The sequence below is a fragment of the Balaenoptera musculus genome, chromosome 6, assembly GCF_009873245.2.
Source record: "Balaenoptera musculus isolate JJ_BM4_2016_0621 chromosome 6, mBalMus1.pri.v3, whole genome shotgun sequence".
Classification (NCBI taxonomy): Eukaryota; Metazoa; Chordata; class Mammalia; order Artiodactyla; family Balaenopteridae; genus Balaenoptera; species Balaenoptera musculus.
Window position 1 is genome coordinate 51,289,005 of NC_045790.1, and position 25,383 is coordinate 51,314,387.

The window sequence follows — 25,383 nt, forward strand, 5'->3', positions numbered from 1 at the left end:
AGCCTCCTGCAGGCACCACATGTAATAGATATGAACTTTCCCTCTGTGCCCTGTTCAAATTCCTGACTCACAGAATTATGAGAAATAATAACACAGTTGTTGTTTGAAGCTCCTAAGTTTTGAAGTAGTTTGTCACACAGCAATAAATAAACAGAAAACGCTCCCAAACCCCAAGGGAAAAAACCTTCCAAAACCAAATTGACCTGGTAAGAAAGTTTCCACCACCACCCATCTTGGAAACATTCTGCCTCCTGTCCTCTGCCAGACAAACAACTGCTTTCCACCCTACCTGTGTCCTCGCTCTGAAACAAAAGTTCATGCAAATGCTTGTGCCTGGTGCAACTTAGGTCACAAGTCCAGGAACAGAGAGGCTGGGAAACATAAGTTTGGGGATTCTAATTTGAGAAAGGAGATTCTTACTACAAAAAGTTAACAAACTTTGAAGGAGCTGTTCAAAAGATTTTAAGCAGGCAAAAAATGTTTAACTGTAAAGAATTGTCTTACAAAGCTAAAGTTTGATGGTCACATCCAAAGCCATTATTTCTATTTCTGTTGTAGTTTATTTTATTATTTTTATCTCATAATTCATAGTGTATTTTTCTTATATTTTGCCCATACCACTACTACCTCTCATTTCAACTCCTAATAGATTAAGAGCAACTTGGAGCACCAGACATAGGTCGTTCTGCAAAAGGGTACAAGTTTGGGTAAGGTTTTAAGGTCCTTTACAGGTTCCAGAACAACTTAACTTTTCTTTTGTCTTCTGTGGGTGGTTTATTTTGTCTCTAGTTTTAGAAATCATCCCATGTTTGTACTCACTTCCATTTTTTCAGATTTATCGAGGTCTGTTTTACATGCCAGAAAATTTACCCATTGTATGCATACAATTACAATTGTTTGTTTTTTATAAATTTATAGATCTGGGCAACCATCATCATAATCCAGTTTTACAGCATTTTCATCACCAGAAGTTTCCCTCATGCCTGTTTCCAGTCCCTTCCCACTCCCACCCAAACTCCAGGAAACCACTGATGTTCTTTCTGTTTCTGTAGATTTGCCATTGATTGACATTTCATACAAATGAAAATATATAATATCACATCCATTTTTAAAAGAAAAAAGATTTATGTTTTTTACATAAGTAATATATGTTTGTTCTAAAAACTTCAGAAATACACATTAAAAAGAGAAGAAAAATATAAAAACCAATTGTAACCCCACTACCAGGAACTAACAGCAGTTAATATATCGGTATACATAAAAAAGAAAGAGTAAAGCCCAAAGTCTTTATTGTGGTCCACAAGCCCTGCATGATCTAGACTCTTTCAATGTCATCTAATGCCTTATTCCCACACCCCTCTTCACACTCCAGCCAAATAGGTTTTATTTCAGTTTTAGGAATATTCCAAGCTCTTTTCATATGCAGTTCATCTTGCCTGGAACTCTTCCTTCATCCTTTGAATGATTAGCTCTTTCTCTTCCTTCAAGGGACTGTTTAAAACTCATCTCCAAGGACAGGTCATCCCTCACCACCCTGCCTAAATTAGTCCCAGACTCACCCTCTTCTTCATATGTTTCCTTCATAACACTTGATTCAATCTGAAATTATTTTATTCAGTTGCCTGTTTGCCTTTTTGTTTGTCTCCTCCAATTAACTGTAAATTCCATGAGGGCAGAATGGCCATATCAATTATGTTTAGTGTTGTATCCCTAGTACCTCTCCTCAAACAGGTAAGTATTAGTGGAATGAATGAGTTGAATACAGTTACTTATCCTCTCCATGCCTTAGATTTTTCATTAAAAATGGGGGGACAAATTGCACCTTCCTCATAGGTTTTTTTTTTATAAGCATATAGTAAATTATTATTATTATTATATCATTATCATTATTTTAGAATCTTTGGGGAGGACTTTTTTGATTTCTTCATTCCCTTTGGACTTTTCAGTTTTCTTTCGGCTTTGCAATTTCCTTCCCTTGAAATGTCCTATTACTTTGGGTTGTTTGATCCTATTCCCTTCAATGTAGCTGGTATAGTAAAAAGGCCTAGAGTCTTATCCTCCCACCATCTATCCTATCTAGAAGACCAAGGAGAATTCAGAGTGGGGCCCAAGAGTAACAAGGCAGTGAGTGTGTAGATAGATGTCTGAGACCAATTGCTCTGTGCCTTTAAGAGAACGCGTTCCTTTTCCTTATCACTCTTTTTCTTGGCTTCATCTTCATGAGCCTCTTCTTAACTGTAGAGAAAAGTTTTCATAGCCCCAAGGAATGGCCAAGTTTGAGATTTAAGGCTATAGGGATTAAAAAAACACTGTAACCCCACTTCCTCTTTCTCCTCAGAAAAAAAAAAAGAAAAAAAAAAACAAAAAACAAAAAAACACTGTAAGATCACCTGAGATTCAACCCAGCGCAACAGATCCAAGGGTTACACCTATGGGATCAAAGACATGATGCCATAGCAAAGAAAAGTGTGCATTATCTGAGCTGTTCTCTACACATATCTCTTCAGGATGTCTGGTGGCAGACTGTTAACCATGGTCAAGATCCTCCTGTTCACACTCTCTTTCTATCAGGGACATGACTAACACATAGAATATACTACTTTTTTCTAATTTCCTCTCTACCCCAATAACCCTACTCTCCTACTAGTAAGTTAGGACAAGAAGTGTTCATTTTAGGATGAGGAAAGAGTTTTGGAGATACAGAGTGGTGATGGTTGCACAACAATGTAAATTTACTTAATGCCACTGAACTGTACACTTTAAAGTGGTTAAAGTGGTAAATTTTATGTTACATGTTAACACACAAAAAAAGAAGTGTTTTTTTTTTGTTGTTTTGTTTTGGGGTTTTTTTTGGCTGTGGGGCTTGCAGGATTTTCCCCAACCAGGGATTGAACCCGTGCCCCCTGCCATGGAAGCGCAGCGTCCTAACCACTGGACAGCCAGGGATTTCCCAAGAAGTGTTATTCTAAATGTAGCTATGCTGGCTTTTGTTAGGTAACCCAAAACAGGAAGAAAAATCCCTTGAAAGATTTATGGCACTATATTGGTAGTAAGTTAGAACAGGAGATAAGGATAAAAATTCAGTACATCTCATTCCCTTTTTTGTTCTACTCTAACCAGGAGGCAAGAAGTAGGAGCAGTAAAAAGATACTGAATTGAACTTGAGAGGCCTGACCAATCTAAGCTGGACTGAAGAGACTAGACTGAATGAGAAGCTGAGTTTTGCCTCCTTCACAACTAATTCTACGTCTTAATTTTCCCTTTACCTAAAATGTCAGTGAAGAAAACACATGACAGCTTCTCAGCATCACTCCTGTGCGACATTTTTGACCATTTCCTCAGCCTTGCAGCTGTTTGGAAAACTGTACCTTAGGTATGTATAAATACACACTTGAACTTTATAATGAGCATGGTCATACTTCCTTTCTCGATCATATATACTAATGTGAAATTATAACTATAGTCTAAGTAGTTTATGGTATTTAATTTTTATACAAAAAGGAAATGTATAACTGCATTTAAAAGATGAAATTTTATATATCTGCACAGTCCTCAAAAAATTATTCTGGCATTCAACAGTGATGATGTTGCATATGGTTAAAATGCTCTAAAACCTCTACCAGTGTATTGCTGACTCATGCTGTTAAACTACAAATGTTATGATGAGAAAACTAAGCTCAAGTAAATGCATGCAAAACTAAATAATTCTGAATCCCAGACGTCCATGTCATTGAAACATTGCAAAAAGGAAAATAATTTCTGAATAGAGTTAGTAGAAATAACATTATAGCCTAGCTTTCTAAGTTCTGCATTTATATTTTCACAACCAGTTTCTTCTATCTTTATGTAGTTTAAAATTATTATCTTCCTTTATGAATATGTTTATATAGCTTTTTCCAACACTGTTTATTTAACATTGCTTAAATCCTGTGTACTGAAACAACTAATTTTACTGTTCCTAGCTATACAGATGGTCCCCAACTTACGATGGTTCCACTTACAATTTTTGACTTTATGGTGGTGTGAAAGTGATCCAAATTCAATAGAAACGGTACTTCAGATTTTGAATTTTTTTTTGTTTTTATAAATTTATTTTATTTATTTATTTATTTTTGGCTGTGTTGGGTCTTCGTTTCTGTGCGAGGGCTTTCTCTAGTTGCCGCGAGCGGGGGCCACTCTTCACCGCGGTGCGCGGGCCTCTCACTGTCGCGGCCTCTCTTGTTGCGGGGCACAGGTTCCAGACGCTCAGGCTCAGTAGTTGTGGCTCACGGGCCCAGTTGCTCCGCGGCATGTGGGATCTTCCCAGCCCAGGGCTCGAACCTGTGTCCCCTGCATTGGCAGGCAGATTCTCAACCACCGCGCCACCAGGGAAGCCCAGATTTTGAATTTTGATTTTTTTTCCTGGGCTAGTAATATGTGCTTTGGATTTTCTCTGATGCTGGGCAGCAGTAGCGAGCTTCTGATCACCAGGGTAAACAACCATTCTGTGACTATATAACGAGTCTATTTTTCATTTTCATTACGGTATTCAGTAGATTACATGAGACTTTCAACACTTTATTATAAAATAGGCTGTGTGTTAGATGACTTTGCACAACTGTAGGCTGATGTAAGTGTTCTGAGCATGCTTGAGGTAGACTAGGCTAAGCTACAATGTTCAGTAGGTTATGTGTATTAAATGCATCTCTGACAGGATATTTTCAACTTACAATGGGTTTATCGGGACGTTACCCCATCGTAAGTCAGACAGATCTGTAATATAAACACTAGGGCAATATTATGAAGGTTTGGAAATCTTATACAAAGCTTCTTGATTGGAAAAGGTAAATAAAGAGCCCATGGGGAGGCAGAACCCAATTCTCTTCTCTGAACTCTGAGTGTTGTTTATTTGTTGCTCTATGGTGGTATTTTTTACTTCCTCTCTTGTTTTATAGATATTTTTGTACTTTGAGCTCCTATGGAGGCTAGGATGATATCTTAGATGTTCAATAAATATCTGCAGTTGAATATATATTAGTTAGTTAAAATAAAAATGGGCGAACTACATTACCCAAAGATAAATTACTAGCTAGAAGTAATGGTTCATAAACATGCTAAGGCAGGAGAGGAGCTGGATATACTAGAGAAAGTTCAAGAATTATACCCAGAATAGAGAAATAGAAGAGGAATGCCAACAGAAATGTAAGAACAAAGAGAAAAAAAAAAAAAAAAGACTAGTAGAAGTTAAGAGACAAGATTGCCTGGGCAGCCTGTTACAGCCTAATTCCAAAGAAGGGACTCCTTTTTCCCTTGAGGAGATAGGTACCAGGGCAGAAGAAAACTATCTTTTGCACAGCGAGATCAATGGAACAACATATAATTTAAGAATCAAATTATTGGTTAGGACAAAAGGGACAGAATAAATGAATTTAGATACAGTTCCAGCCCTCCAGGCAACACAATTTTTAAAAATTTATTTACTTATTTATTTATTTTTGGCTGCACTGGGTCTTCACTGCTGCATGCAGGCTTTCTCTAGTTGTGGCGAGCAGGGGCTACTCTTTGTTGCGGTGCGCGGGCTTCTCATTGTGGTGGCCTCTCTTGTTGTGGAGCACGGGCTCTAGGCACGCAGGCTTCAGTAGTTGTGGCACACGGGCTTAGTTGCTCTGTGGCGTGTGGTATCTTCCTGGACCAGGGCTCAAACCCGTGTCCCCTGCATTGGCAGGCAGATTCTTAACCACTGTGCCACCAGGGAAGTTCCAATACAATTATTTTAATGCACTAGAGATTAAAGATTCAACTTCCATTTATGAAATTAACTTAGTCGTGGTGATTTGATTAAGCTAGATTACATTTCCCAAAATCTCCTTCCCTGGAGGTTTCCACATTAGAGTTGGCCAAAAGAAGAATTTGAGATAGATTTGGAAGGTGGAAGTGAAGCAGCAGCCATTACTCTGAAGTTCATTGTGGTTAGATGCAGGAAGAGACAGATATAGAGGACCAGAAGGGTCTAGCTTGTCCTCATTTTCCTTCAGTCCACACCTGGATCTTCTTCCCAACTCCTGACCCCATTGACCAACGCTGGTCTCAGGCTCAACACCAGATGCTTGAGAGATGATCCACAGAGGTGGTAGGTGAATAGAGGCACAACTTCCCATACATCTCCCCATAAGCCTTCCATATACAAGTCTATTTTGGCAGCTGGACTTGCTTGGTTTCTCAGATTGACTTGCTGGTTACTGTCTCTCTAATCTTCCAGTATACCTCTTGGACCTTCACTTCTCCAGTTCTTCCCACAAGAATTTCTACTTGCTATAAAAAAAGAAAAAGAAAAAAGAAACTCTTGTCCTATATCTCGTAGTAGTTCTACTTCCCTGACTGAAGAAGCTATTAATTTCAGAAGAAACTGAGCTCACTGAAAAATTCTGAAATAATTATGTTTGGTTTGAAACCCCCATTTAAGAACCCTATTTGTTGTTTGTAGCAGAAATATATGAAATTAGGAGGACCCTTACAGTCATCTGGTATGAAGTACAAAATGACTAACTCTGATTAGATCTCTGATCTTAAATACCTTACAAACTAATCAGGGAGACATAAGATTTACCCAAATGGATTACATAGATACTTATGCATATGTACCCCAGACATCATTGTTTTGTTAATTGAATTCCTATTCACGACCCCTTTCTCACTTGTACTTTCCAGCCAGGAGTAGATATGTAACAGAATTCTGTCCAATGAGACAAAATAAGTCTGCTGGGTGTGACTTTTGGGAGAGCTTCTGTTTTCTAACTAAAAAGAGATGGACCTGGTTAGCCTATCCCTTCATCCTATGCCCTTTCTTCCTATCTAAAATTCAGATGTGGTTCCCAGAGAGCAATCATCTGCTTATAAGTAGACCAGCCAATATAAGGAAAAGGTCAAGTGAATTGAAGACACATTGGTCCTAAAGTCATCCAGCTGCAGTATCAGCGTCTATCTCTTAACTTCTTTTGTATAAGCTACTATAACAGAGTTTCTGTCAACTGAATCTGAAAGCATTTTAAACTAGGACAATATGTTAATTTAAAAGTGAGTACTACAGAAAGTAGTAAATATGGGATTTTAGAATAGATGATGAGGGTAAAAATGAGACCTAAGAGGTATAACAAGGTTTGGACTTTCAAGAGAAGAAAAATGGTGAATAAGCAGAGAGTTATTGAAGGACATTTCTTAGGGAGACAATGGTGTGGAGAAAGGCACGGGGACAATCATATAGTAAATGGTGGACAGCAAAGGAACTTTTCTATACTTCACTCAAACTGGTAATATGTCAACAGAAGTAGTCTGTGATAAATTATGTACATATAATGTAATAACTAGAACAAAAACTAAAAAATTTCTACAAAGAAATATACTCAAAAACACTATGGGTAAATCAAAATGGAATTGTAACAAAAGTTAAAAGAGGGACTTCCCTGGTGGCACAGTGGTTATGAATCCGCCTGCCAATGCAGGGGACACGGGTTCGATCCCTGGTCCTGGAAGATCCCACATGCCGCGGAGCAACTAAGCCCATGTGCCACAACTACTGAAGCCTGCGCACCTAGAGCGGGTGCTCCAAAACAATAGAAGCCGCCGCAATGAGACGCCCACGCACCGCAAGGAAGAGTAGCCCCCGCTCACCGCAACTAGAGAAAGCCCACGCGCAGCAATGAAGACCTGACACAGCCAAAAATAAATAAATTTATTAAAAAAAAAAAAGTTAAAAGAAACTACAGGAAGGTATAGAAAAGGAAACAAACAAAGAGGACAAAAAATAAAAAACATGTAAAATGCCAGAATTAAGCCCTAACATATCAATAGTTACATTAAATGTAAGTGATCTAAATACTGTAATTAAAAGAGAGATTGGCAGCATGGATTAAAAAACATAACCCAACTATCTGCTGTCTATAAGAAACACACTTCAAATATAAAAACATGTTAGCAAAAGGCTGGAAAATTCATACCATGAAAACATTTATTAAAAGAAAGCAGGAATAGCTATATTAATATCAGATAAAGTAGACTTCTAAGCAAAAATAATAATAATAATAATACCAGAGACAGGAAGAATCATTAAACAATAATAAAAGGGTCTGGGACTTCCCTGGTGGCACAGTGTTTAAGACTCCACGCTCCCAATGCAGGGGGCCTGGGTTTGATCCCTGGTCAGGGAACTAGATCCCACATGCATGCTGCAACTAAGGAGCCCGCCGGCCGCAACTAGGACCCAGCACATCCAAATAAATTAATTAATTAAATTAATATTTTAAAAAGCAATAATAAAAGGGTCCATCAACCAAGAAAACATAGCAATGCTAAATGTATAGTCACCAAACAACAGAGCTATAAAATATATGAAGCAGAAACTGATAGAAATGAAAAAGAAAGAAAGAAAGCCACAACTATCATTGGAGACTTCATTTCTCTCTCAACAATTGTTAGGACAACTAGACAGAAAATAATGAAGTATATACAAGAACTCAACAATACCATCAACCAGCAGGATATAATGGACATTTATTGAATATTCTACCTAACAAAAGCAGAATATACAGTCTTTTCAAGCACCCTTGGAACATATACAAGTTAGACCATATCCTGTACCATAAAACAATCCTCAAAAAATGTAAAAGAACTGAAATCATATGAAGTGTATTCTTTGCCCCTATTTACAGGTAACGTAATTGTTTATGTAGAAAATCCATCAAAATCTATCACAATTTTTTTTTTCCTAAAACTAATAAGTGAGTTCAGGAAGGTCTCAAAATATAGGATAAACATACAAAAATCAATTCTATGTACTGGCAATGAACACATGAACAATGAAATTAAAATTACAATAGCTCCAAAAAATTAAATACTTAACTGTAAATCTAACAAACCATATATGGGGTTTGTAGGCTGAAAATGAAAAATGCTAATGAAAAAATTAAAGATGATCTAAATTAGTGGAGAGACATACTGTGTTCATGGATTAGAAGACCCAACTTACTGAAGATATCAAATCTCCCCAAATTGATGTATAAATTTAACATAATTCCTATCAAATACCAGGAAGATTTTTAAATAGATATAGACAAGCTTATTCTAAAATTCTTATGGAAAAGCAAGAAACCAGAATCGCCAGAAAAAAAAAACTTAAGAAACAAGAATAAAGTAGAAGGAATCATTCTACCTGATTGTATGATTTATTATAGAGCATCAGTAATCAAGACAGTGTGTTAGTATTTCAGTAGTCAAGATTGTGGCTCAGACAGAAAGACACGATGATCAGTTAAACAAAATAGAGAAATAAGCCCACACTAGTATGGCAAAGTGATTTTCAACAGAGGTAAAAAGGCAATTCAATGAAACAAGGATAGTTTCAGCAAAGGTGCTGGAAGATTTGGATATCCATAGACAAAAAAAAAAAAAAAAAAGAAAAGCCTCAAACCTTATCCAAAAATTAACTCAAATGGATCATAGATTTAAATATAAGATGTTAACTTATAAAACTTTTACAAGAAAACACAGGAGAAAAATCTTGGGAACCTAAGGCTTGGTAAAGACATGACAACAAAAGCATCATCCACAAAAGAAAAAAAATTGATAAATAAAAAATTGATAAATCAAAATTAACAACTTTTAGTTGGTGAAAGATCTGGTAAAGTTGAAAAGACAAGCTATTGACTGGAAGAAAATATTTGCAAATCACATCTGACAAAGGATTCTTATCTGGAATATATAAAGAATGCTCGAAATTCAACAGTGAAAAAACAATCCACTTAGAAAATGGGCAAAGGACATGAAGAGACATTTCATCAAAGAGATAACACAGATGGTAAATAAGCACATGAAAAGATGCTTAATATCACTAATTATTAGAGAAGTGGAAATTAAGACCATTGACCTATTAGAACAGTGAAAAGAAAAAATAGTGACAATTCCAAATGGTGGTAAAGGTGTGAAAAAACTAGATCTCTTATACATTCATTATTGGTGGGAATATAAAATGATATAGCCACCCTGGAAAACAGTTTCTTAAAAAACTAAGTATAGAGACTTCCCTGGTGGTCCAGTGGTTAAGACTCCGTGCTCCCAATGCAGGGGGTCCCCGTTCTATCCCTGGTCAGGGAACTAGATCCTGCATGCCGCAACTAAAGATCCCATGTGCCGCAACTAAGACCTGGTGCAGCCAAATAAATAACATAAATAAATAAATAAATATTTTTAAAAACCCAAAAAACTAAGTATGCAACTACCTATGACCCAGTAATTGCACTCCTGGGCATGTATCCCAGAGGAATTAAAACTTATACCTACGTAAAAACTACACACGCATGTTCATAACAGTTTTATTTGTAATGGCAACTATCTGGAAACAACCAAAATATCTTTTTTAATAGGTGAATGTCTAAAAAAAACTGTGTACATCTATACCATGGAATCTACTCAGATATAAAAAGCAATGCACCACTGATACATGGAACAATGTTTTGGATGGATTTCAAAAACATTAAGATGAGTGGAAAAAGCCCATCTGAAAAGGTTATGTACTGTATGATTCCATGTATATAATGGAATGAGATGACAAAATTCTTTCCAGCTTTTCTAATGACCATCCAGACTCATTGATGCTTCTCTTATCCCTTGTGTCTGAGAATGACTCTCCTCATTGATAAATCTAGTCGCTACCTCACAAACTAGTACATCTTAGTTTTGCCCCTCTTAAGGACCAAAGTTCCAAGTACTTTTGACTTCCAGAGAAAGCTAGGCTTAGACCAGATTTATGACATCTCTAACTGAACTAGCTCTTTGATTAATGTTCTTTGTCTTCCCCATATTCTTGCTAACTTCCCCACCACAAGGCTTAAAGTATCACATGTAAGGAAACAGTTCATACCATATGACCCAGCAATCCCACTACTGGGCATATACCCTGAGAAAACCACAATTCAAAAAGAGTCATGTACCACAATGTTCATTGCACTATTTACAATAGCCAGGACATGGAAGCAACCTAAATGTCCATCGACAGATGAATGGATAAAGATGTGGCACATATATACAATGGAATATTACTCAGCCATAAAAAGAAACAAAATTGAGTTATTTGTAGTGAGGTGGATGGACCTAGAGTCTGTCATACAGAGTGAAGTAAGTCAGAAAGAGAAAAACAAATACCGTATGCTAACACATATACATGGAATCTAAAAAAAAGAAAAGAAAAAATGGCTCTGAGGAACCTAGGGGCAGGACAGGAATACAGACGCAGATGTAGAGGATGAACTTGAGGATATGGGCAGGGGGAAGTGTAAGCTGGGACAAAGTGAGAGAGTAGCATGGACATATATACACTACCAAACGTAAAATAGATAGCTAGTGGGAAGCAGCTGCATCACACGGGGTGATCAGCTCAGTGCTTTGTGACCACCTAGAGGGGTGGGATAGGGAGGGTGGGAGGGAGACGCAAGAGGGAGGAGATATGGGGATATATGTATACATATAGCTGATTCACTTTGTTATACAGCAGAAACTAACACAACATTGTAAGCAATTATACTCCAATAAAGATGTTAAAAAAAAACCCCAACAGTTCAGTAATTGCTGCTCATACCAATAAGTTTAAGTTGTGTTACTAATACTGTGTATTCGTGTGGGGAATTATGCACATTATATGTAAAAGATGTGAAGGAAGGGATTCTCATTGCTAAATTTGGGGGATAAGTATCAACTCTTACTTAGAATGATTTCCATTAAAATGGTTAGAATGAATGTATTTGTAGTCAATGAGAAATGTCAGTGCTTTTAAAGGGTTAGCCTTTAAGCACATGAAAAATTCACAAAGTCAAAACAAATTAAGTACCCTCAAGTGTCTTCGTATCTGCTTTCTCAGCTTAAAGGATAAGGGAGACCCTGTCAGAGTTTTTCACCTGCCCCTTCCTCTCATTTATTTAACAAATATTTATTGAGACAAATTTTATCGAGTGCCTGCGAATGCCAGGCACTGATCACTAAGATAGTCCCTTCTTCTAAGCAGTTTAAAGACTAGTCAGAAAGATTGTAATTAAGAAATTACGTCACAGTGAGATGAGGTCAGAAGTCTTTCGGGAGGAGATTTTTGGGTTGAGCCCTCTAGGACTAGAAGGAGTTAAACAGAATGGTCTGGTGGTAGGGACAAGCTGCGAATGGGGTGGGGCAGATGGAGGCTGTCAGGAAATTCGAAGCTGGGAATACTTTCAAGTGCAAAGACAGAAGGTGGAAGAGTGCTGGGCTGCTTTTACTTCCAGCATCTTTTTCTAATTACACAGTGCTGCTGGCCCCCTGCTCCACCTAGAGGCGGTGTGGGATCACACAAAGGCGGGGACTTGAGAACAGACTGGGGGGACCGTTGCCTTGGCCACTTGAGTAGATGTTATGATTTGGGGCAAGTTGCTCAAATTCTGTGAGCCTGTTTTCTCATTTGTAAAATGAGGATAGTAACACCTGGATTAAATGAGAGACTGTAAGTCAAGCTCCTCCCTCAATTCACTTAGATCTCCTTTCCCCCTCCCCCTTGCTTCCGTTGTTTTGGAAATTGTATTTTCTCCTTACAACTCCCTTCATTGCTCCTCTAATCTCTATCTTGCTATACTTTTCCTGGCATCCCCACTAAGAAGGCTGCCTGTGGGGGAGGGGTGCATGGAGCTTGGCTGGAGAAGAGCACAAGCTCACAGTAGTTCTGAAAAGCTCTCCAAGGGGCTCTGATGAGCCCAACACTCGCGCCTCCCTCTCCCCTCCCCTCCCCCTCCGCTCTGCAACTGCTGCTCCCAGGGATCCTGGGCTTTTGTTCTCTAGAGGCTTAAACTACCACCTGTTTTGCTTTGACTTATTGTTTAAAGGGTATCTGCCCATTGTCTACAGACTATCAAAAATAGAAACTGCCAAAACTTAAAGATAGCAAGAGCTAAGTTTGTACTTTCTTTCTTTCTTTCTTTTAAAATACTAACACTAAAACATCAATGCTTTTTCATTTTCCCTCTATTTCCATTCCTTTTCTGAGGACCTCCCCACTCCCAATAATTTTACTTGTTGGTACCATCATTAAGCACTAATAAAAAGTTATCTTTTAATATTAATTATAATTTATCTATTAATATATATCTGTCTTCCCTACTTAATTTTGAGTTCCTATGGTCTGTAGTATCTCGTACAGCAGTAGTTTCTCAAACTTGAATATGCATAAGAATCATCTGGGGATCTTGTTAAAATGCAGATTCTGATTTAGCAGGTCTGGGAAGGGGCTGCGTTTCTTCTAACAAGCTCCCAGGTGAAGCCCCTGGACCACACTTGGAGTTGCAAAGCCTTACTGGGTTTAGAACAAAGGAGGTACACAAGAAATGGTTGCTGGATGATGCCTTAGTCTCTCCTACTCAGTGCTTGGAATTTTCTTCAATACATCTTTCTCCACTTTTTCCTGTGCACTATTTATGACTAACTGACAATTATTCCTTTGTGTACTTAGCTGTGCCTTTCCTTCCCCTTTTCATAGTCAACAGTCTCATCCAGAAACCAGTCACTTAAGGAGTACAACAGTAATCTCCAGCCTCTTTCTACTGTTCATCTACTTTGTAGCAGCAAGAATAACTTTTTAAAGATCATCTTTACCTTTGTTGCTCAGCAACCTATAGTAGCTCTCTAGTATACATTGTAATCAAACTCAAATTCACGATGAAAAGCTTCAAGACATTTCTCCAACCCTTCCCTCTCGCTTGCTAGTCATTTCTTTTTGCAGCACTTGGAACCCTCTCGTATTGCTGAGGTATGAGTCAGTCTCCTTGCAAGACGTTTTGCATTGGGAATGTCTTCTTTTATTCTTTTTAAAGGCCTATGTGTATCTCTTTCAAAAATTCTCAATTTTTTACCTACTTAATTGTAAGCTTTGCTTGATTTATTTGTGAGTCGTTCGTTTTAAAGGAGTATGAGCTATGTACTATTATTTATTTTATTTTTTTTTTTGCTTTTTTCATATTTTGTTCAGTTTTAATGGGAAGTGGTCTGTGCTTGCTGTTCATGGTTGTATCCCTAGCACCTAGAGTGCTTGACACACAGTAGGTACTTTGGGAGGGGACTCAGTGAAGGATGAAACACATTAAGATCAGCTTTTGTTACTTTTCAAAATGCTTTCTTTGCTACATTTATTGGGAACCTGGGTGAACGTTAATGGTTAAATAAGACAATTCTGGTGATGTAATTCTGGTACAGTAAAATATTAAAGTATCAATTCACATCAGAAGGCTAGTAATAACTACCAACACATTAAAAATGTACTGGCTACAGGATAAAAAAATAATTTTAGAAATCCCTTGAAGAGTATTTTGAGAGATAAACATTTGAGGTGTAGCAGCACTTTACACTGTACTACCTACCAGCTACCATTCTACTAGGGAAATAAAATTTAGATGCATTTAAAATACAGTATGGGCCCAAACCCACATCCTATCGAAAAGGCTTATGCTTTCCTATCATTGTTTTCTATACTGCACGTTTTGCATTCGTTAGGACTGCTTATTTCTTAATAGCTTCTTGGTGCTTAAATTTAAAAGAAAATAAATGGGGCTTTCTCATATTACAGTTTCAAGGAAAAGGAGACTGCAGGGCCCCTTCAGCAAGGTTTAAGAGGCCTACAAGCTGCACACCCGTGCAACCGCCTCATGCTCCGATTTCATCTATGGGGTTTTGTACAGTTCTTTTTTGGATGGTGCAAACCGCGCAAGTGCAGCATTAAAAACCTCTCCACCCTGGGAAACGATGCAAGAACATGCAGCTTAGGCTGCCAGGTTCTCTCCAACACACAGCCAAGGGCTGGAGGCCCGTATACCCGCCCCCCAAACCCCGTCCACAACAATCGTTTCCCCTCCCTCCCCGCCTTTTACATACAGTACACATACAAATACACACACGCAGAGCAGCCAGCAGGGGCGGGCCGGGCCCGACCACTCCGCAACCGCAGGGGGGAGGCCACAACGGGCCAAGCTGTTTGCGCCCCTCCTTTTCCATCTCACTCTTCTCTCCCTCCATCAGGCTGCACCTGTTAGGAAAAAGCGAACTTGGGGATCTAGGGTCTCCTGAAGTCCCGTTTAGAAGCCACATACCTTCGGCGGGTGTTGCGTTATCCCCCCTCCGTCGGCTAGCAGTTGGTCCCGTCCCAGTGCTAGCGGGCGCCGAGCGGGAGCCGCGCGGGAGCAGCGCAGCGACGGCGGCGGCAGCGGTGGCGGCGGTTGCTATTTGGAGCCGTTGAGACGCCTCTGCGGCAGCTGGTGGCGCAGGTGGCTTGCGTGGACGCGGGCAGAGGCGGCCGGCCCGCCACCGCAGCCTCAGCGCCCGCGGCCCCGGCAGGTGAGCGGGCGGCGGGGACTCGCCCCGCCCCCCCTCGGTGGCCTCACTCCTGGCTGTAGCGGGGAAGTGGCCACGGCCCGCCCGGGAGCAGAGGTTCGGCCCGGGGCTGCGACCGTAGGGAAGAAGGCTGGGGGAGAGGCCGTGTGTGGATGGGAGGGGAACGTTCCCCTGCCTGTTGCCATCTTTTTCTCCCCCCCGACCCCCCACCCTCCTGGGGCTTAAGCTTGGGGGAAAAAAGCCAGAGAAAAGATGGGGCGGGAGAAAGGGGAATTCGGGGCTGAGAAGCATCTCTGCCTCAGGTGGTGGCGTCTTTTCGGTCGTCGAGCGGTAGACTTGGCGAAGCCTGGAGGGCTAGCTCTCGGGCTGCGGAGGCCGCGCACTCGCGCGGGAGGAGCGGGAGGCGGCTCTCCCCTCACTCTCCCACCCCCCTCCCCCTCCCCACCCCCTCCCCCTCCTCCTCCCCTTCCCCCGTCCCTCCCTTACGGCCCCTCCTTTCGGGTTTCTGAGCTTTAACCGTCCTCCATGCTCTCCCTCGCAGGCGCGTCGGGACACCCCGAGGCATCCTCCCCCTCCCGCCGCCGCGGGAGCCTCGGCTGCTGTCCGCCCTCCCGCATCCCCCTCGCAGTCCGCACCGCCACACCTCCTCCCTGTGCTCGGACCCCCGGCCTCGCCCCCGAAACATGGACTCGCGATTTCAAACCTGGGGACCTCATCTTCGCCAAGATGAAAGGTTATCCTCATTGGCCAGCTCGAGTAAGTGATTTTTAGCCTTCGCGTTTAGCGGTGCTACCTTCCTCAGAGGCCTACTTCCTATACCCTTTTCTCTTAATTTTTTTTTCTCGTGTCTTTCTCCCCTCGCTTTCACTTAGTCTCATTTGTAACCTGACCTTTTATTTAGTTTTCTGCCCACTAATCTTCCATGTAATTTAAAAATTCAGGTGTTTCTACATACTTAGGTATTTTCCTATGGTTTGTTTTTGACAGACTTTGGCAGGTTTTCTTAATATGAAATATTTCAAGGTGATGCCATTAGTGTTCCACTGTAGGTGAAAATAATCAAGTATGGATTTTGTGTTTAAAAATTAAGCAAAACATAGACATTTTCTTAACCTTCGAGTAAAAATGCAAAATACCAGTGAAATCTATGCAGACTGTTGGGTGTCAAAGAGTTCCACGTGATTAAATTAACATAGGTATTCTTTCCTGTTTTATGGTTGATGAGACCTTCTGGATTGACTTGTTTAATAAGACATAGGACTGGATATTCTTGAAAATTTTACAATAAGGTAGCATCACGGAACGTCTAGAAAGTTTATTTTCACGTTTTTATTGGTGAAGTTTGCCTTTTGACCTTGAAGAAGTTGTTTTACCTCTTTGATTGTTTCCCACAGGCAAAAGGAGTAGACCCAGATTCCTGGGTTCACATGTAGTGCAGAGAGGTGATTAAGGACTGAGGGTTTTTTGTAACATTTAGGAATTGAGACTGTCTAAAATATCTAAGTACCATTTTCAGAAAAAGATCTTTTAGGTTATGGTAGGACTCAGGTTCTAAGGTAGTGATAGAACCTAGCAAATGTTGAGCTCAATTAGATTAGTAAGCTCAAGGTCCTTCTTAAATATAAACATGAGATATTCTAAAGTTGTCATTTCCACTAATTTACTCTTCTTTGAGGGCTGTATTTCTTAAAGATAATTAAATCCTGTAGTTTTAATTATGTCAGTTGGGAGGAAAAATAACCATTGGTTACAGAGAATCATGGAGTGAGTTGCTGAGTGCTATCCAAGTATAAAATATTCACTGTTTCTTAATTTTTCCCATCCAGCTCTTTACAGACTCAGGTTTACTGGTTTCCTTCCCCAGCCTGGAAAGATTTTTTTTTCCCTGGTCTATTAAGTCTACCTTTTCAGTGGTGTCTTATTGAAAAAATCCTTAATCATAATTCGTCTGTATATTTGACACTTTGTTCCCTTTGTGACAACCTTTTAACTCTTATGTGCATTCTTTGACCTCCAGGTAGTTTGTAAGCTTTTGCAGAGCAGTGGATACAAACTGAATTTCCTTATTAGCACACCCCCCTAATTCTAGTACATAAATCATACGCTAAAAAACCTATTTCATGTTAAGTAGAGAGCATAGGGAAACTGAGCAGGTTTTAAGGCGCCTGCAAAATACTTTTTTTGTGGTTTTAGCATCATTTATTTTGAGGTGTTATAAAACCGAGCATATGGGGTACATCTTTATTCAGATTTCTATGCGACAGTGCAGTTTAAAAACAAAAATGAAAATGTTTTAAAAAATTATCTGCTCTTCTTCTAAATCATCCTCCCCACAGCTTCAGTCTGTTAGGTGACTAAGAATGCTAATAAAGCAAATAGAGTAGCCTTAGGAGGGCCAGAGTATTTTCTTTCTTTCTTAATAAATTCTATATTTAACAATTTAATTTGGATTAAAATGGGAAATTTTAGTCTCTTTCCTTTTCCCCTTTTTTTCTTAGAAGCAGTTGAATTTAGTTTTGATAATTGTCTGTGTCTAAGAATTATGTTCCTTTTTCTATCTTCCCTCCAGTCTTATGAATTCTAAGTCTTTGCTTTAGAGAGTTTAAATATGTATTTAAGGTCTCAGCTGTGAAGGTGACAATCATTGTTCCAGTTTTGATTTTAAAGTTTTCTGTGTATCCCAGGCTTCATTACTTTTTAAGTCTTGCACATTCTTGTAATCCTGTACCAGTAGTAATCGTTTTTAAAGTCAACTTAAAAAAATTGCCTAGCATTTATTAAACTCTTTAGGTGCTAGACATTTGCATAAACTTTTAAAGCTGTTTGCTGGCAGAAAGCATATGAGCTGAGGTGACAAATATATCCCTTATCTTAAGGCCTCTAAGGATTTTCACAATTTAACAACTTGTCACAAAGTTGAAAAGACAGTATAATCTTCATATAGGTGGGGAAGTTAAGTTCCCAAGGGTGTTGGGTGCTGACGATTCTTATTGATGTCTGAAACCTTCAGATTGCCAACATCACCCTCATGGTCTTTTCTTAAACGTGATAATGCATGTGGAGCATCATAGGTCTGCTGGTGGTCTGTACCCTTCTTAATAGTCAGCTGATTTTTTAAATTAAGGTGTCTTTGAAATTATGAAAGTTTTGAAATAGAAATGTTATTATGAAGTTTAAATAAATAAATAATGAAGTAGAAATGTTAAATTCTGGCTAAATACTACTGCCTGATGGCCTTAACTCTGGTAAGCGAAAGTATTAAGTATTACAGATGTGTTAGACATAACAGTACCTGATACTTTCTTCCTTACTTAATTAGAAGTATTAAAGTATTAAAAGAGAAATGAAAAAGGAACAGGTAACCTCATGTGATTCAGCCGTGTAGGTCTAAGATCTTTTCAGAATATGTGTTTCAGACTTGGAGAAATACTGTTTTAAACTTGTTAATGTCTCCTATATTCGGATAGCCTCCCTGCGGAAATAGCATTTAAAATTTTTGAATAGGTTCAGACTCCGTTACCTGGAATTCTTAGGGCCAGATGTGTTTAAAAATTCAGAACTTCGGGATTTTAGAAAGGTAATGATGGTATATATGCCATATATCTTGCTCCTAGTAGGGTCTGGGATGGCACATGGTAATCTAACACGATATTTCTGTGGAGAAGCATCAGTAGAAATGCTAGGTGGGTAAAAGAAATGATGGAATAGCTTCAGTGTCAATCCAGGTTTTGCTACCAAATGAGTTTTGAGAGAAATATTGGTTTTCAGAGCTTCTTGGGTTTCAGAACTGGAGGTAAGGGATTGTGGACCTGTAGAACTGGTCCATTTTATAGCAGATCCCTTTTGGATGTCTTGTTTTCAGTTTATTCTGATGTGTTTAGGTGCGTATGATTTAAAAGATTTTAATTTTTCTGATCTTTTTTTAGGTAGATGAAGTTCCTGATGGAGCTGTAAAACCACCCACAAACAAACTACCCATTTTCTTTTTTGGAACTCATGAGACGTAAGTCCTTTTAGCTCTAAAAGCAAATCAGAGTTAATTTAGCAGGTTCATTGGGCATATAACGAAAAACAAGTAGAGATTAATTCTTAGAGAAAATAGTAAAGTAACAGGAGACGTTAAAATCATCTTTGAACTTGGAAAAAAGTCTTCAAGTTTCCGTTTAAATTTTATTTTTATGGTAGAAAAATTAGACACTGTAGGTTTAACTTTTATTGAAATGGATGTCCTTAATCATGAAAGATGTACATTGATCCTCTCATCAATCAGAAGAATAACTGATGGATGAAAATATGTAAGGGAAGTTTTAACAAGGCATTCAGTATTCATATTTAGTATAATTAGTGCTAACCTGGCACCCTATTTTAGGCTTTGATTTTAGCCACACAAACGGTATATTGTGGGAAAGGTGAGAAGAAATCTGGATAGTTCCTTCTGTGTGTATTTATATGGTCCTGAGAGCCACTGTTACTGCTCTGCTGCCCCTGGTGGATTTGTGGGCAGAGAACTGATTTGGTGAAGCAAATTAATTTTTCAAAAATTGCAAAAAAAAAAAAAAAAATTTGCAATAGAATATTGAACTGTTATTTCTGGGTGCAGAGGATTACTCCAGGGGCTATCATTAGTTTTGAAAAATAATATACTTTGTGCCTCGATTTTAATAGCCTTACAAGTTGTATATAATCTCACTGATTTTGAACTTTAAGTTTAGAATTTGCAATAATTTTGGTAAAGTAGACTTGTTTACCTGGGATCAGGTGAAACAAAACTGGTGATACTCTAATTAGAATTATGTATTCCTTAGAGTGTGTACAGTGGCAACATTTGGTTTAATGTTGCTTAGCTACTATATGAACTTTCACATAATTTTAAGAAATAGTTTTATTAATATGTGATTTACATCATAAAGTTCACTTGTTAAATTGTATAATTCAGTGGATTTTAGTATATTTATTTCCATAACCATTAGCAGTCACTCTTCATTCCCTCCCCCTCCAGCCCAGGATACCTACTAGTTTACTGTCTGTCTATTTTTGCCAATTCTGGACATTTCATATTAATGATATCATACAATGCCACGTAATTATCTGCTTTAAGGTACAGTTTTGAGTCCAGAATTGTATTGGCCTTCACTGTAATTACTTTGAGTTGGATCCAGGTATATCCTCTGAATATAAAAATTTAATTTGTAAAAAAATGATGAGTTTCTGATTCTCTGGGATAATCTACTGTTTAAAACTCTTCCATAAATTTAATAGGGAAAAGTATCTTTTAATGAAAAACTGTGTACTCCCTATTTGAGTAGGGGTTTTCAAAGTGTGGTACCAGGTCAAGCTGCACCCCACATGGGAACAGCACATGGGAACTTCAGATAGTAGGCATGCAAATTCTTGGACCTCACTTGAACCAGAAGCTGAGGTGTAGGGCCCAGCAGTCTGTTCTAACTAGCCTTCCAGATACTTCTGGTGCCTGTGAAGTTTGGGAACACTTTATCAGAGTAAAGTGAGTAGATATTCCCTAGAATTTTTATGTATGTTTATAGTACCATAGAACACATAGTTAATTTTTAAGCTAAATTTAGAAGAATGATCATCCCTTCCCCAACATTTAAAAATGACAATTTTTATGTTGTAAATATCTGTGAATTGTAAGTCAGAACAGACTACACCAAATAATTAAATTTTCGTAAGCGTTGTTTGGTTAATAACAAAACAGTGGTATTAAGTGGTTAATGAAGACAGTGAATTACTAATATTCAAGAATTAGAATATATTCAGGAAATTAAAGTATAACTTTAAAATTAAGCTAATGGGGCTTCCCTGGTGGCACAGTGGTTAAGAATCCACCTGCCAATGCAGGGGACACGGGTTTGAGCCCTGGTCTGGGAATATCCCACATGCCACGGAACAACTAAGTCCATGTGCCACAACTACTGACCCTGCGATCTAGAGCCGGCGCTCCGCAACAAGGGAGGCCACCGCAATGAGAAGCCAGTGCACCGCAGCAAAGAGTAGCCCCCGCTCGCCTCAACTAGAGAAAAGCCGGGTGCAGCAACAGAGACCCAGTGCAGCCAAAAATAAAAAATAAATAAATTTTAAAAAAAAATTAAGCTAATGATAATAAATTTTCACTTCAAAATGCACTTGTAATTTTTGTGCCTTAGTGATCTCATAAGTATACCATTACCTTTGGAAAGACAGTGCTGTTGTATCTATTGGTCTGGTGACTTAACTTTTTGGTATTTAAGGTTGATTTTTAGAAACTAGATCTCACTGATTATTTGCCTTCCCCCCCCCCCCTTAAAAGTTGGGGGGGCAGTTATGTGAACCTTTCAATTTGGAATTTGTATAAATGGGAGTTTATTCTAATAGCCTGTAGTTAGGGAGATGGGAAAGGAAGAACATAGAAGAAATGGCAATTTAGAAAACTCTACTGGGCTTCCCTGGTGGCGCAGTGGTTGAGAATCTGCCTGCCAATGCAGGGGACACGGGTTCGAGCCCTGGTTTGGGAAGATCCCACATGCCGCGGAGCAACTAGGCCCGTGAGCCACAATTACTGACCCTGCGCCTCGAGCCTGTGCTCCGCAACAAGAGAGGCCACGATAATGAGAGGCCTGCGCACCGCGATGAAGAGTGGCCCCCACTTGCCGCAACTAGAGAAAGCCCCCGCACAGAAGCGAAGACCCAACACAGCCATAAATAAATAAATAAACCTAAAAGTTAAAAAAAAAAAAAAGAAAATACATACATAGAAAACTGTACTTATTCATAACTTATTTATAGATTAAGATTTTTTTATTGTTAATTTGGAGCAGAATCCTTTTGTAATTGCATTCTTTTCCTGACTTGCAACCATCTGACTTTTCATAGTGTTTTATACCTTTCACAGTAAATTCATCCAGCCAAGTTTTGAATATTAGATAACAATGAGCCCTTATGTATACCAAACATGATGGTCCACTAGGTATCTTAAAAACTAATATATTCAAAACAAATTCTTAGTAAATGAGACTGACAAGGATGCAGTGCTTTGCTGGAGGCAAAAATTGTGGTGTTATCCTTGATGTCCTATTACAGTCTTTTCCGTTCCTCCCCACATCTAGTCAGTCAGCAAGTCTTGTTCTTTTCCTTTAATGTGCATTCTGATCTACTTTTTTCCATTTCCTCTACTACCACTTAAGTTCATGCTGCAGTTAGTTTTAGAAATAGTGTCCTACTCCTATCTTTTTTTTTTTAAATAAATTTATTTATTTATTTATTTATTTTTGGCTGCGTTGCTGTGCTTGGGCTTTCTCTAGTTGCGGCGAGTGGGGGCTACTCTTCATTGTGGTGCATGGGCTTCTCTCGTTGCGGAGCACGGGCTCTAGGTGCGCAGGCTTCAGTAGTTGTGGCGTGCGGGCTTCAGTAGTTGTGGCTTGTGGGCTCTAGAGCACAGGCTCAGTAGTTGTGGTGCACGGGCTTTGTTGCTCCGTGGCATGTGGGATCTTCCCAGACCAGCGCTCGAACCCGTGTCCCCTGCGTTGGCAGGCGGATTCTTAACCACTGCGCCACCAGGGAAGCCCCCTAATCCTATCTTGGTCTCAGTTTTCACTCTTCATGTATAGTCAAAGTGAACTTGATATTCCAGTCAGACCATGTCATTTCTCTGTCCAAAACCCTTCAATGGCTGCCTTATTACAAACAAAACTCCCAATTTTTGTTGACAAATGCTATTTATGAGACCCTATATGAACTAGTCTGTGTTTACCTTTCCAACCTCATCACATGTTTTCACTGTTACACAAATATATTTCATCTTGTCCCAAGTCCTTCTTGACTGTTTTCTCTTTGTTGGGAAAGGTATGTCTTCAGATTTTCAGTCATTTAGATCTTAGCTCAAATCTTCCTTTTTATGCTTTTTCTCCATTGCACTGATGACTGAAATTTTTTTCTTTTCCTTCACCCACAAGTGAAAAGTTTGGAGAGCAGGGACCTTGTCTATCTTGTTTGTCATCATTTGCTTAAGCGCCTGGCCCATAGTAGCTGTTAAATAAGTGTTTGGTGAGAGATTGATAGCTCTATGACATAGATAAAATCATTTATGGATTATGAATTTGCTGTCCATTAGCTAGCATTTTTATAGTTTTTAAGACAACTGATCGTAAGGCTGTCTTTGAATCCTGCCATTTATCTGCTATATGACCTTGGGCAGGTTACCTAGCCTTGTGTCCTTCTCTTCCTTACTTGTAAAATGGGAATAATAAAATACTCGACCTCAGAATTTGAGGTGCAAACAAGATACTACATTAAAGATGCTTAGAACAGTGCTTGGCATGTATTAAACACTAAGTATATGTCAGCTATGAATAGTTAAAGGTAATGTTGCATATTATTTTTTCATGACTAATACTTGTGGTTATTGTTTGCAGTGCAGTTTGAGTTTTGCTGGCTAATTACCATTGCTAATTGAGGGAATACTCTCATCTAAGGTCTATTTATTTCTCTAAAGTCAGAAAATTTTAAATGAAGACGGTGTTTTTGCCACTTTTATCTCCTTACTGCTCTTGTCTTAATTCAAAGATGTTAGATGCACAGTTCTAGGAACCTTAAAAATATCCATCACAGGCTGTTTCAAAACCTGCCTAATGTACAGTTTTAGGAATGAAGGTGAATGGGGAGGTACTGCTTGTTGGTCAGTTTTTTGTATAACCTGTCCACAAGAAAGGAATAAAGAAATGAATCATAAGGATAGGATTTTATTTTCTTCTACGCTAGTTTTTCTATACAGTTTCTGTACTACAGACATAGCTGTATGTGTTGGTGAGGGGCTTGTACGGTTTCTCATGAGCCTTATATAATGAGAGGAACTGTTTTTTCATCTCTATACTGTCAGGTTCATGGCACATAGTAGATGTATCAATTGTCTGTTGCATCATCTATTATAAAATAGTGCGTGCTGTTATAAAATCTAGTTTAAAACAGTATGTTTCCTATTTTGTGGTTTAATAATAGGGAAATGAAGCAGCAAGTTAGAATCAATGTTTTAAAAGGTAGACGTTTCTGTATTATAATATGACTTGGCAACAGTTAAATGAGTTTTGAGCTTCATGTCTTCAGCTCTGATAAGCATTCGCATCCCATTTTTTATATGCAACTCTGGTTTGCTTTAAAGGAAAGGTTCTAGGTGTGTGATAACTGAGTTTTTGTGAGACATATATGTGTATGTTCTCGTGGGTATGTACATTGTTTCCAAAAAGTGACTTTAGAGAGAGAACTGCTTTTCTGTTTACTTACATTCTGTGAAAATTGGGATACACAGGAGCACACTTAACGGTCTTCAGGCATATGCCACGTAAGAAATACACTTGCAGGCTTTAAGTTGCTTCAGAATTATAACATTAGTACTCTAGTTAATTTGCTATTTTCTTAGGACATTTTACATGAGCTTTGATCCTTGTGGGCTTTGACATTGGTATTTGAAATGAGTTCATACGTATAGGGATATAACATCAATATTTTATTAGTAGCTATTTCAAAGACTATATTACAGTGGTTAAAGGAAACCCTGAAACCTTTTTAAGGGAACATTGTACAGAGTGGAGGCTATGCTGTTTAATAGCTAGATAACCTTGCCTGCGTCAGTTAATCTTTCTGGCCTTCAGTTTTCTAATCTTTAAAAGGAGGATCTTGGTGATCCCTAAGTGTTCCTTTCAGCTCTGGAATTTGGTGGGTAATGTACTTTGAATTAATGTATATCTTTTCATTGTAAAAATTTTAAAAACGTTAAAAGAGTTCTCTACAAAGGAAACAGTCATTTTTACTACTATTTTTTAGAAACAACCCCTAAACCTGTTACTGTTTTAGTATATTTTCTTTGAGATTTATATGTCATTTAAAAATGGAACGCTTTGAAGAATGAATCAGAGCCACAGCCGCATAAGGTTGTGCCCTTGGGGACTAGCACTGGCTGTTTAACAACTAATCTGAGCCCTGTGCTCCAAACCTGTGGGATTGCATCCCTGGGGAGGATTCTTTGTATGT

At 38.8% G+C, this 25,383-nt stretch overlaps 1 protein-coding gene across 1 annotated transcript in view; it reads left to right on the top strand.

The window, feature by feature from the left end:
• The first annotated feature begins 4,710 nt into the window (after positions 1–4,710).
• The window catches only part of PSIP1 (PC4 and SFRS1 interacting protein 1), a 47,885-nt gene continuing 27,212 nt past the window's right edge, over positions 4,711–25,383 (top strand). Inside the window, exons 1-4 of the mRNA XM_036854146.1 lie at positions 4,711–4,737; positions 15,186–15,366; positions 15,905–16,119; positions 19,290–19,366. Coding sequence (XP_036710041.1) covers positions 4,711–4,737; positions 15,186–15,366; positions 15,905–16,119; positions 19,290–19,366 — 500 coding nt within the window. The remainder of the gene's footprint in view (positions 4,738–15,185; positions 15,367–15,904; positions 16,120–19,289; positions 19,367–25,383) is intronic.